This window comes from Haematobia irritans, chromosome 5 (assembly GCF_050003625.1).
Source record: "Haematobia irritans isolate KBUSLIRL chromosome 5, ASM5000362v1, whole genome shotgun sequence".
In the NCBI taxonomy this organism is placed as follows: domain Eukaryota; kingdom Metazoa; phylum Arthropoda; class Insecta; order Diptera; family Muscidae; genus Haematobia; species Haematobia irritans.
Window position 1 is genome coordinate 143,484,866 of NC_134401.1, and position 13,939 is coordinate 143,498,804.

Consider the following 13,939-nt stretch of genomic DNA (forward strand, 5'->3'; position numbering starts at 1 on the left):
AACTACAAACTTAAAAAAAATAAACTTTTACTAACTGATTTTATTTTATTTAGTCGTATCAATTAACTTTTTAATTGATTACGTATTCAACTACAATTAACTTTTTATTTGGAATTATTTCATGATAGTTTTTCTGTGTGGTTCTGGCTGTAAAGGTAACTGACAGAGAAAATGACCCTCAGTTAAATTAAATTATTTTTATTTAAATTAAAAATATATAATTTACTTAATTTTTGCTGAAATAATAAATTTAAGTTGATTAAATTAAATTAAATTAAATTATTTTTATTTAAATTAAAAAAATCTATTTTAAGTAATTTTTGCTGAAATAATAAATTAAGGTTAATTAAATTACTGATTTAATTTAATTTTTCAAATCAAAAATTGGGAAATATCAAGACTAATAAAAAAAATTAATTAATATTTTAACTACAAAAAAAAATTAACTTTTACTAACTGATTTTATTTTATTTAGTCGTATCAATTAATTTTTTAATTGATTACGTATTCAACTACAATTAACTTTATTTATTTATTTATTTATTTATTCAAGTCTATGGAAATATAACATTCCTTACAGACTACTTAAAACTAAAAATATATTAAATCTAGAATATTAACAAATTTAGAAAATGTATCATTACATTTATTTGCAATTATTTCATGATATTTTTTCGGTGTGTTTCTGGCTGTAAAGATATCTGACAGGGAAAACAACCCTCAGTTAAAATAAATTATTTTTATTTAAATTAAAAATATATAATTTACGTAATTTTTGTTGAAATAATAAATTTAAGTTAATTAGATTAAATTAAATTATTTTTATTTAAATTAAAAAAATCTATTTTAAGTAAGTAAGTTAGCTGATGGCCTTAGCAGCCAATGCTACTTTTCCCTTTTCTTTTTTATCATACATTTACTGTATGATTAAAATAAACAATAAATAAATAAATATTTTAAGTAAGTTTTGCTGAAATAATAAATTTAGGTTAAATAAATTAATGATTTAATTTAATTTTTCTATAAGGCGATTTTTCCGACTATTTTTTCTAAAATAATAAATATAAATTAATTCAATTAATTTCGATTTTCTTACCATTTTCTCTTTGCATTATTATTAAGTTTTTTTTTTTGTTTACTTACTTACAAAAACAATTTTTATCACTTCCCTACCGAAAATTCTCCTTCCACTCCTCCTCAAATGCCTATCACAAATGCCAATCCCCGATAGATTACAATTAGATTCGATAATTTTGTATGCAAAGCATGAAAATTCAATTAAATCTATGGGTAAGTCTTTGTATATTAGTGATGCGTTGTTGTTGTTTTTTTTTCGTTTTGTATTTGTTTTTGTTTCGGGCCCCTTGTTATTATTGAAATTTTTAATTAATTAATTACCTGCAACATATAACACGTGACGTGACTGCCTCTTTTATTATTGTGGGATGATATTCGTTATGCCCATCAATGTTCACAAATCGACAGAGTTCGAATATGAGATGCCTTAAAGAATTTTTAATTAGACGTTGTGTTATTCTTTTCGCACCTTTTTACCATGGTGATACAAAAATGCTAGCATGCATAGTATAAAGATTTTTTCTTTTTTTTTTTTTAATTTGTATTGAAGTTACAGAAAGGTGTCTTTGGAGAAATTCCCAGAAATATTTGCATATTTAATGTGTTTTTCCATGAAGGATGACTTTGAAATTAGCATATTTTTTTTTTTTTTTGTGAAATCAGTTTTGTTTTCATTTCAGGGAAATTAAGAAAATAATTTCGTTATGGATCATTTGCGATTCAAGTGTGATTCATATTTTGTGTTATCTTGTAAACAGCATAAACGGCATAAAGAAAGAACGCAATGATGAAGAGATAATACCTATTGACATATCTGTCATTACAACTGCTCCTCTCGAAAGCTGCTGGTAAATATTTAAATTGGAATTGTTGAGAAACTTCACACTTTGAAATGTTAAATATTTGTTATTCTGGAAATGTGCGTTTATCCGAAGACTTTTAAAGGGCCCAAGAAGTCATTGTCTACCTTTATGGCATATAGCATTGTTTTATATCGACAAAGACCCTCCACAAAGGCTAGAAATTCAATTGCAGTCTTCAAAGGCTTTTAGACTTTGGTGAGCCGCCACCTTTCATTTTATACTCCCATCAATGAATGCAGACCACAATGGCACCATAGAAATTTTCCAGTACACAAAACTGATATGTAGGGAATGAAATGGAAGAAATGGCTATGGATCTTCTATACAAGTGCAACTAAACTAATAATGAGAAAATTAAATATTAACCCACCTAATCTCCAACTCGCCACCCCACCCATGCTGTGGGTAATTTTAGTGTGATGATGAAATGTTAATTGAGTTATAAGATGAATGAGGTATGACAAATTTTTAAATAGCAAATCAAAAAAAAAACAAAAATAACAAAAACAATGTAATAAAAATTTAACAACCCAATGCCGACAAAGGTTTTTCCATGCATGGTGGCACTTTGATAAGTGGTTAACAAATATGGATAATGAGAAAAATTTTTCACCCAAAAAAAAAGTGACCCCACCGTGGAAGAAAATGTAGGTTTATTTTAGAAAATTTTAACTAAAATAGTTTTCTAATTACAACATGTTACAAATAAATTAATACTTTTAGTCAAATTGAAGAAAATTTTTTAAAAATAATTAATTTTTTTCTGTTGTAAATTTCATATGTTGGAAGAAAAAATTGGATTTAAAAATTGTTAAAATGTCTTTAGCGCTGTACGAAGTTCGAGACAGGTACAGTTTTAGTAAAATTTACTCATTTCAGAGACTTATGAACTCAATTTAAGCAAACTTCTGCCATTTTAGGAAAATATGAACTATTTTATTTTTTAGTAAAATTGTGCCCTATATTTGTATACAACTTTTTTTCTTATTTTTAGTACACGTCATTAAAGTTAGCAAAAAATTATTCAAATAAGGAAAATTTACTCATGTTGTGCAAAATTTAACTAAAATCAACTAATCTTCATTAACTAAAATAAAGCTCAGTTGGCATTAGAGTCCCTTTTTTCTGGGTGTTGTTAATCAAAATTAATGTTAGGTTAGGTTAGGTGGCAGCCCGCAGCTCGCTAAGACTATTCAGTCCATTGTGATACCACATTGGTGAACTTCTCTCTTATCACTGAGTGCTGCCCGATTCCATGTTAAGCTCAATGACAAGGGACCTCCTTTTTATAGCCGAGTCCGAACGGCGTTTCACATTGCAGTGAAACCACATAGAGAAGCTTTGAAACCCTCAGTAATGTCACCAGCATTACTGAGGTGGGATAATCCACTGCCGAAAAACTTTTTGGTATTCGGTCGAAGCAGGAATCGAACCCACGACCTTGTGTATGCAAGGCGGGCATGCTAACCATTGCACCACGGTGGCTCCCAAAATTAATGTTAATTCAATGTTTACATTGTATTTATGATTACTGGTGCTATTTTCAAATATGAATAATCCTAAAAGTATGCAATATATTTTGCATATGGCGATAGATCGTAATAAAAATTAATTTCACAATTATTTGTATTATATACAATATGGCTGATATGTAATACAACCGACTTCGAGTGACAGATTTATTTCACTGACATTTAATTATATTATTTACAAGTTAACGAAACCATTTTGATTTATTGCATTCATAATTAAAGCTATGCCTGATTACATTATATTTGGCTAGACCCCACAAGCGTCTATTGTTGGAGCCCTATAGCATTTAAATATGAATAAATCTTTTGTGTCTCGTACCATTGCTCGTTACCGCCATACTCGCTGTTTTGAATCACGTGCAAAAAGCTGGACAAAAAACGGTAACAATGATTCGAAAATCGAAGGCCAGATGATTGAGATCTACGCCAGTGTTAGAAAAATGGTACTTGAAAAATGAACTAAGACTAAAGCCATTGAAGAGATCACCGAAAAGCTAGACTGGAAAGAACCAGGGAGTTGCTTCGCTTTCACGAAAGTGGTCAGTTAGCAAATTTGGTTTTCTCCTATGGAAAAAAATGATCAGATTTACTTGTCCAAAAAGTCTGTTGAACAAATTTGAATTTGCTACCAAAATTTGATTGGCCTATGGTAATGGTATGGTCCACCGCAACGGCCGATGGCGACCATCATATCTCTTATTCATCGACCGTGGGGTCAAAATAAATGCCGAATATTATAGGGAAAATGGCCTAAAGGGTGATACGGTCAAAATTTGGTCAATATAAACTTGACGTATTTCTTTCAATTTTGCATTTAAAAAACCTGAACACCCCTAATTTTGAAGGTGTGTATGTGTGTGTGTAGAATGTTGCTCCTATTTTGATTTTGGAATTCACTCTTCAGTTGTCAAAATGCCGCCCAAGCAAGAAGAGCAGCGTATAAAAATTTTGCTCGCGCATCGCGAAAATCCGAACTACTCGCACGCAAAGCTGGCAAAATCGCTAAAAGTTTCCAAATCAACCGTTACAAATGTAATCAAAGTGTTTGGGGAAAGTTTGTCGACAGCCAGGAAGTCTGGATCGGGGGGAAATCGAAAACCGGAAGCCGCTGAGACGACAAAGAGAGTTGCCGGTAGTTTCAAGCGAAACCCTAACCTCTCTCTCCGAGATGCCGCAAATAAGCTGGGTGTATCGTCTACAACCGTGCATCGAGCCAAAAAACGAGCCGGACTATCGACTTACAAGAAGGTAGTGACTCCAAATCGCGATTATAAACAAAATACGACGGCCAAAGCGCGATCCCTGAGGCTGTACACTACGATGCTGACGAAGTTTGACTGCGTGGTAATGGACGACGAAACCTACGTCAAAGCCGACTACAAGCAGCTTCCGGGACAGGAGTTTTATACGGCAAAAGGAAGGGGAAAGGTAGCAGATATTTTCAAGCACATAAAACTGTCAAAGTTCGCAAAGAAATATCTGGTTTGGCAAGCCATCTGTACCTGTGGCTTGAAAAGCAGCATTTTCATAGCTTCCGGGACTGTCAACCAAGAAATTTACGTCAAAGAGTGTTTGAATGAACGTCTGCTGCCTTTCCTGAAGAAACACGGTTGTTCCGTACTGTTTTGGCCGGATTTGGCATCTTGCCATTACGGTAAAAAGGCCATGGAGTGGTACGCCGCCAACAACGTGCAGGTGGTTCCCAAGGACAAGAACCCTCCCAACACGCCAGAGCTCCGCCCAATTGAGAAATACTGGGCTATTGTCAAGCGGAACCTAAAGAAGACCAAAAAACTGCTAAGGATGAGCAGCAGTTCAAGGCAAACTGGCTTTCTGCGGCGAAGAAGATGGACAAGGTGGCTGTACAAAATCTGATGGCAGGTGTCAAGCGTGAGGCCCGGCAATTCGGATTTCGAAAAGCGAAAGCCTAACTGAATATTTTTCCTGAATTTTATACTAATTGAACTTGAAAAAGAAATTTAATTTGATTTTTTAAATAAACGATTTCACCGATTTACACGCGTTTTCCCTTGACCAAATTTTGACCGTATCACCCTTTAAAGACATAATTGAAGCCCTGAGTAGACAAATATTCCGGTCAAATATCATGAACATTCCAACGGGACCAACAGCACCATCCCATTCAGGATGGCTTAAAGAGCAGGTTCGTCGTGTCATTCGTACCGCTCAGTGGCCATTAAAATCTCCGGATCCCAATCCGTCGCCCTTTTTGATTATGGTAATGTAGTCTACCGTAAAGGCCGATGGTCGTATTCATCGACCGTGGTGTCAAAATAAATGCCGAATTTTATAGGGAAAATTCTCTAAAGATAGCATTGAAGACCTGGGTAAAAAAGTATTTCGGTCATAGATCATGGACATTCAAACAGGACCAGCAGCACCATCGCATTAAGTGTCAACCAAGGACGCCTTAAAGAACAGGTTCGTCGCGACATTTATAGCGCAGCGTGATCAGCAAAATCTCCGGATCCCTATCCGTTGGACATTTTTTATTATGGTAATGTTGTAGTCCACCGTAATGGCCGATGATCGCTCCCATTGTGTATTCCACCAAGATCTCCGGATCCCAATCCGTTGGACTTTGGCTCCTGGGGCATTTTGGAGAGTAAGATTGGCACACAGAAAATGCCAAAGTGTCGATGATCTCAAGACGGCGCTGCACTACGAATGGGCCAAAATAACGCAGAACAACATTCGTGCAGCGTGTGATGACTTAGTCGGCCGATTAATTAATCGTACCAAAGGTAGCAACTTCGAGTAAATCTAAACCGATTATAAATCTTGATGTTTTTTCCGACATATTTTTTTTTGTTTTTGCTTTTCAAAAAAAAAAAAAAAGAAACACTTTGTAGAAATCCATAAAAATGTTATTTATTTGCAAAGCCCCTTTTTTGGGGCTTGGAGTTAATAACAACATTCTTAAGAGTAGTTCAAAATCTTTGAATACAAGTAAACTTTTTTTAGTGTAGGCGATGTGATGGCTGCTTATGTGATTCTGGTTATTCGTTTCCATCGACTTTTGCAATGATAGGTCGACCAGAGCGAGATACGTCTTTCCAGAACGAAAGTGGGCAATGAATTGTTATCTTGTCTCTGTTTTTTTTTTTTTTATTTTTTTTTTAAATTTTATTGGTGTCTTCAGTGAAATTCTTCTTACTGTTTTTATAAAAAAAATCACAATAATGAAAATTAAATTAATAAATTAATTAATAAATTAATCACTTTTGAAATGCTATTACCTTTTTTTCAAATTTTGAAATGATATTCCCTTTTTTTCAATTTCTTTCTTATAGCATTTAGTTTAAAAATCTCGCTTTTTAAAGCTAATAAATCCATTAAAATCTTGTTTATTATTGACTCTAATGACATAAATCCTCTATTTAAAGGTATCAGTTTTGTAGTCACCAATTAAAGGTCTTGTCATAACTCATTCACACTTTCAACATTTATTTCCTATGCCTTTCCACCCTCTCTTTAGAGTGTTCCTATATTTGCCTTTAAACCATTAAAATGATATATGCAAAAAACAGCCATAAAATGATTCCCTCGACAAAAATAAGTGTGAATTTTTGTGTCACATGAAAATGAGCATAAAATGGAGAGATAGAGAAAGCGAGCAAAAAATCGGAAAGCCAGCAAACAAATTTCAACGCCCAAATTATTCAAAACATATGTATGTATGTGTGTATATAGTTCTCTACTCAACTAACAATCCCAAAACTGCGACAGCGAAAAAAAAACAACAACCAACATTATTGTCACATTTAAATTTCCTGGCAACAATTTGAAGTTGAAATTTGTTGCTGGTTACATTCATATCTCCACAGGCCAGGGAAATAATAAATATTCTTGATAGGATGATGGAAGGAGGGAGGGGGGCAGTGCGAGCAACTCATACATAAAACTATAATGTCCTACTATTTCTACCACATCCCCTCTCCCTCTTCCGTTGGCCCTATGGACCAGAAAAACCAACATTTCATGAATGAAGCATCAGTTATATGGAGGAGACTTTTGGTCGCTCCTCTCTACTGAAGCTACTAGGGCAAATCACACGACACAATTGATGTTTCGCTGCAAACAACCAACGGGATGATAGATTTATGAGCCACCGCGGTGCTTGCGTCCAAACATGATATGAAAGTGTGAAGTGACACCAAGGAACAAATAAACGTAGGGACCTGCATATGTCGTATGACAATATTTTCTATGGTTTCCCTGTCAGCAAATAGATTTCTTGTTTTGTTACACTGAGAGAAATTGTGGTGGTAATTGATTAGGTAATTGGCGAAAATACCGGATTTTTTTTACTATCCCAGCAAACAAAAGCGTCACAAAAAAAAGTAATGAAACTTTTCTTTTTGGATGTGAAAGTGGTGCAAAATTGGCGCAGAAACGATGAATTTAACATGGGCTTGACATAGGATGGATGTCCACCATTTCAACAGTCGTTTCACTGAATTTGCATCACTTCTTAAGGTATGATCCGAATTCAGTGTTTTGGAAGGGGATTGAAAAATTTTGTGATATTTTGCCAAACAATAAATTTTTATAATTTTTTAATGCATTCTAACGCTTGTCTGAAACGTTTGATACGAAATATTTTCAAAAATTGGCAATTTTTCTAGAATGAATTTAGATTTTTTTTCGAAAAAAAATTAAATAAACAAAAAAAAAAAAATTAAAATTACCCGTTAAAAATATGAAAAAAGCGAGTTATAAAAAATTGAATTATAAGAATTTCCTGTGTAGTTTTTTTTTTTTTTTTTATTTTATTAAAACGTTATAAATTTACAAATTTCTTAGTATGGCCTCAGCGCCATTAAGGCATTTTATTATATAAACTTTATTTTTTAACTTTTAATTCCAATAAAAATAATAAAAATAAAATAAAAAAAAACTCAAGGATAGAACTACAATTATATTAGGAGCTCATCAATTTTGGTTTCTAAAAATTCCTTTATTCTCGTCTTAAAAACAGAAATATTTGAAACAGACTTGATTTCACTGGGCAAATTATTATATCTTAAACTGCCAGAATATTCAATTCTTTGCTTAGTTGTCTCACTTCTGCATAGAACAACATTTAGCAGATTATTATTACGTGTGTTAATGTTATGACTATTGAACAAGAAAGAAATTGTATGATGTCCTATTTGATGCAAACATTTGAATACATATAACAATATTTGAAGGTTATAAGTTCCATGAATTGGTAAAATATGAGGAAAAATATCCATATACAGGTTTAGCGTTGGGTATCCTATTGGCAAGTTTGCCATCCCTTTCAACGCCTTATTTTGCATTATTTGCAGAGTGTTTAACTCCGCACTTTTCTTGTACGCATAAACTATAGCCAAATAGTTACAATGGCTGTATACTATTGCCTGATAAATTAAAAGCTTAGTCCTTTGGTCAAATTTGTTCCTAAACTTTCGCAAAATACCAACAGCTGGGGCAATTTTGGATTTCACATATCCTATATGTAGATCCCATGCTAAATTGCTTTGTAATCGTAATCCTAAATATGTCAGTGAGCCTGTCTCCCTTAATTCTTTTCCATCAACATTTATTCTAAACGTATCACTAAATCGGAATCGTGGCCTGAAACGTATTAATTTCGTCTTGGAAGCATTAATGAAAAGTTTATTAACACGAGCATACTCCAATATTAGAGCGGAATCTATCTCCATATAAGGCCTAATACCTTCTTCACGTTTATATGGATATAGTATATGTCGTCAGTATATGTCGTCAGCATATATAAACATCTTCCCATATAACTGCAATTTACCTATGTCATTTATATAAATTAAAAACAGATTAAAAACAGAAGTGTAGTAGTAGTTAAAATAAAGTAGTAGAAGTAGTTAAAATAAAGAACATCTTTGGGAGGACTTTTTTGCAAGTGCTTTTAAATTTCCAATTTCTTTTTTTTTGCTGGGATACAATATGCTATGAACTACATATTTGTGAAATAATATTTGTAGAAGAATGTATGTACAACATCATAAAATAAACCCAATTATTTATAAATACTATGAAAAATATCATAAAATCAATGAACGTGTCCACAATGTTCATTGATTTTATGATATGATATCAATTAAAAATAAAATTTGATATCTACCTTAAAAGAAAATTCCATTAAAATTAAGCCAAAGGAAAAAATTTTCATTGACATTATGAAACATTTTCATAAAGATAATGAAAACATTCGTAAATAGTATGAAATGTTTCGTTGATGAATGGAAATTTCATTAAAATAACGAAAATTTTCATATTTAACGCATATGTTTCATTGTCCCAATTTTAATGACAAATTTCGTTAATATAACGAAGTTTCTTTTTCCACCAGTGTATAAAAAGAATATCATATAGGCTATGAATAAATTCATATTGTCAATGCCATTAAAAAAACCAATTGATACAATTAAAAATTTAATGTAAATAAAATTTTTATGATTGTTTGCCGTTTGAAATAAACTCAGATGGGTTAAAAAAAAATTTAATTGATCTGTTGTTTTTAAATTCAATTCAAATTTTAATTAGAAAAATGTTGGTGATTTTTTTTGTACTATGTACTGTCCGCTTTTTTGTCGTGTAGCAAATCATGGTGACACTGCCTCTTCAGGGAATTTTGCATTGATTTTTCAATAGCTATAATGTGTTTTTTTTTCACAAAAGTTACATAAATATTTTCAAAATGTTTTATGGTTTGTTCCTACTCCTTTCCTTTTTGTTGTTTTGTTTTATGTTGTTCCTAAGCGTTTTTCACACTTTGCTTGCTTGCTGAGATTTTTTAATGGGTTTTTCCTTTACAAAAAAAAAAAACAAGTGTTAATTTGCTTATTTGCCACTTGCTAAGTGGTAAACATTCCCTGTATCATTAGCGGCTTTTTAAAGCATGTTTGAATGAATTTCTTTCTAGTTTTGAATTGGAGTTATTTCGTTGTTTCTTTTTGTATTTCAACACTTACCCGCTATTTGCAGAGTGGCATGACGACTCACTGCTTTGCCAACATGATTTTTGGCCACACACCAATAGACGCCACTATCCTGTTCCTTTTTGCCTTGTACAGTACGATAGAAGAATAGGGCACCATCTTTAAAGAGGACACGATGTGATTTCTTGTCATTGGTGTTGACGGGTTCACCATCCTGTAAGGGGGAGAGGGGAAAAACATAAAAATTAATTTTAAAAAAATTATACAAAAATCTTGGTCACATTAGAAATCTAAAAATATCGAGAATACCCTAAATGTAGATTATTAAGGTAAGAGAATCGAAAATATTCAAAAAAAACTGTATTTCTATAGAAAATTCTCCAAAAGTTTTATTTCTGTAGATGACATTTCAAAAAATTTTATTTCTATAGCGCAAATTTCGTAAAATGTTATTTTCATAGAGCAAATTTTGAAACATGTTATTTCTATAAAAAAAATCCCAAAAATTTTATTTTTATAGAAAATTTTCCAAAAATTTTATTTCTATGGACAATTTTTCAAAAAAAAATTTTTTTTTCTATAGAGAAAATTTTCCAAAAATTTTATTTCTATAGAAAATTTTCCAAAAATTTCATTTCTATAGAAAATTTTCCAAAAATTTTATTTCTGTAGATGATATTTCAGAAAATTTTATTTCTATAGAGCAAATTTCGGATAATTTTAGTTCTATAGAGAAAATTTTGAAATATGTTATTAATATAGAAAATTTCGCAAAAATTTTAATTTATAGAAAATTTTGTAAAAATGTTATTTCTATAGAAAATTTTTCAAAAATTTTAATGTTATAGAAAGTTTTCCAAAAGTTTTATTTCTATAGAAAATGTTTCAAAAATTTTATTTCTATAGAAAATTTTCAAAAATTTTATTTCCATAGAAAATTTTATAAAAATTTTCATAGAAAATTTTACAAAAATTTCATTTTCATAGAAAATTCTCCAAAAATTTTATTTCTATAGATGAAATTTCGGAAAATTTTAGAAATATGTTATTAATATAGAAAAATTCCCAAAAATTTTAATTTTATAGAAAACTTTCTAAAAATTTTATTTCTATAGAGAAAAATTTCCAAAAATTGTATTTCTATAGAGAAAATTTTCCAAAAAAATCTCAAAAATTTTATTTCTATAGAAAGTTTTCACAAAATTTTATTTCTATTGAAAATTTTCCAAAAATTTTATTTCTATAGAAAATTTTATTTCCATAGAAAATTTTCCAAAAATTTCATTTCTATACAAATAAAATTTTTGAAAAATTTTCTATAGAAATAAAACTTTTGGAAAATTTTCTATAGAAATAAAATTTTTGGAAAATTTTCTCTATAGAAAATTTTCCAAAAGTTTTATTTCTATAGAAAAATTTTCAAAAATTTTATTTCTATAGAAAATTTTCAAAAATTTTATTTCCATTGAAAATTTTATTTCCATAGAAAATTTTCCAAAAATTTCATTTCTATATAAAATTTTCCAAAAAATTTTATTTCTATAGAAAATTTTCCAAAGGTTTTATTTCTATTGAAAATTTTCCAAAAATTTTATTTCTATAGAAGACTTTCCAAAAGTTTTATATCTATAGAAAATTTTATTTCCATAGAAAATTTTCCAAAACTTTAATTTCTATAGAAAATTTCCCAAAAATTTTATTTCTGTAGATGATATTTCAGAAAATTCTATTTTTATAGAGCAAATTTCAGAAAATTTTAGTTCTATAGAAGAAATTTTGAAATATGTTATTAATATAGAAAATTTCCCAAAAATTATTATAGAAAATTTTCCAAAAAAATTTATTTCTATAGAAAATTTTCCAATAGTTTTATTTCTTTAGAAATTTTTTCAAAAATATTATTTCTATAGAAAATTTTCTAAAAATGTTATTTCTATAGAGAAAATTTTCCAAAAAAAAATCCAAAAATTTTATTTCTATAGAAAATTTGCGAAAAGTTTTATTTCTATAGAAAATTTTTCAAAAATATTATTTCTATAGAAAATTTTCAAAAATTTTATTTCCATAGAAAATTTTACAAAAATTTAATTTTCATAGAAAATTCTCCAAAAATTTTATTTCTATAGATGAAATTTCGGAAAATTATTGTTTTTTTTTTTTTTTGATCTCAGCTTAAAGCCATGCATTGACTAAACTACAAGTGTAGCTTAACCAAAAATTTTTGAAATATGTTATTAAAATAGAAAATTTCCCAAAAATTTTAATTTTATAGAAAATTTTCTAAAAATTTTATTTTTATAGAGAAAAATTTCCAAAAATTGTATTTCTATAGAGAAAATTTTCCAAAAAAATCTCAAAAATTTTATTTCTATAGAAAATTTTCCAAAAATTTTATTTCTATTGAAAATTTTCCAAAAATTTTATTTCTATACAATTTTTTCCAAATGTTTTATTTCTATAGAAAATTTTTCTACAATTTTATTTCTATAGAAAATTTTCCAAAAATTTTGTTTTTATAGAAAAATTTTATTTCTATAGAGCAAATTTCGGAAAATTTTAGTTCTATAGAGAAAATTTTCAAATATGTTATTAATATAGAAAATTTCGCAAAAATTTTAATTTTACAGAAAATTTTGTAAAAATGTTACTTCTATAGAGAAAAATTTCCAAAAATTTTATTTCTATAGAAAATTTTTCAAAAATTTTATTTCTATAGAAAATTTTTCAAAAATTTTATTTCATTAGAAAATATTCAAAAATTTTATTTCAATTGAATTATTTCCATAGAAAATAAAATTTTCTAAAAAATTTTATTTCTATAGAAAATTTTCCAAAGGTTTTATTTCTATTGAAAATTTTCCAAAAATTTTATTTCTATAGAAGACTTTCCAAAAGATTTATTTCTATAGAAAATTTTATTTCCATAGAAAATTTTCAAAAATTTTATTTCCATAGAAAATTTTACAAAAATTTCATTTCCATAGAAAATTTTCCAAAAATTTTATTTCTGTAGATGAAATTTCAGAAAATTTTATTTCTATAGAGCAAATTTCGGAAAATTTTAGAAATATGTTATTAATATAGAAAATTTCCCAAAAATTGTAATTTTATAGAAAATTTTCTAAAAAATGTATTTCTATAGAGAAAAATTTCCAAAAATTTTATTTCTATAGAGAAAATTTTCCAAAAATTCTATGTAAAATTTTCTTTATTTGCAAAGAAAGTGTTCCACAATTTTTATTTCTATAAAAACTTTTTCAAAAATTTTATTTCTATTGAAGTTTTTCATAAATGTTATTTCTATAGAAAAATTTCAAAAAATGTTATTTTTATAGAAAATTTTCCAAAAATTTTAATTCTATAGAAAAATTTCCAAAAATTTCGAAAAATGTTAACAGTTGCCAAGGCAACCAAATGCCATGCGTCCGAAAGCCCTGCTGTTTGCGTTCGGTGTAAGCGAACATAAGGACTTGTCTTTTTAGACAACTGTGGATGTAGT

General features: G+C 29.0%; 1 protein-coding gene across 1 annotated transcript in view; it reads right to left on the bottom strand.

Annotated features, from left to right (window-relative positions):
• Window positions 1-13,939, bottom strand: part of robo1 (roundabout guidance receptor 1) — a 291,324-nt gene that overhangs the window by 142,800 nt on the left and 134,585 nt on the right. Inside the window, 1 exon segment of the mRNA XM_075308740.1 lies at window positions 10,474-10,654. Coding sequence (XP_075164855.1) covers window positions 10,474-10,654 — 181 coding nt within the window.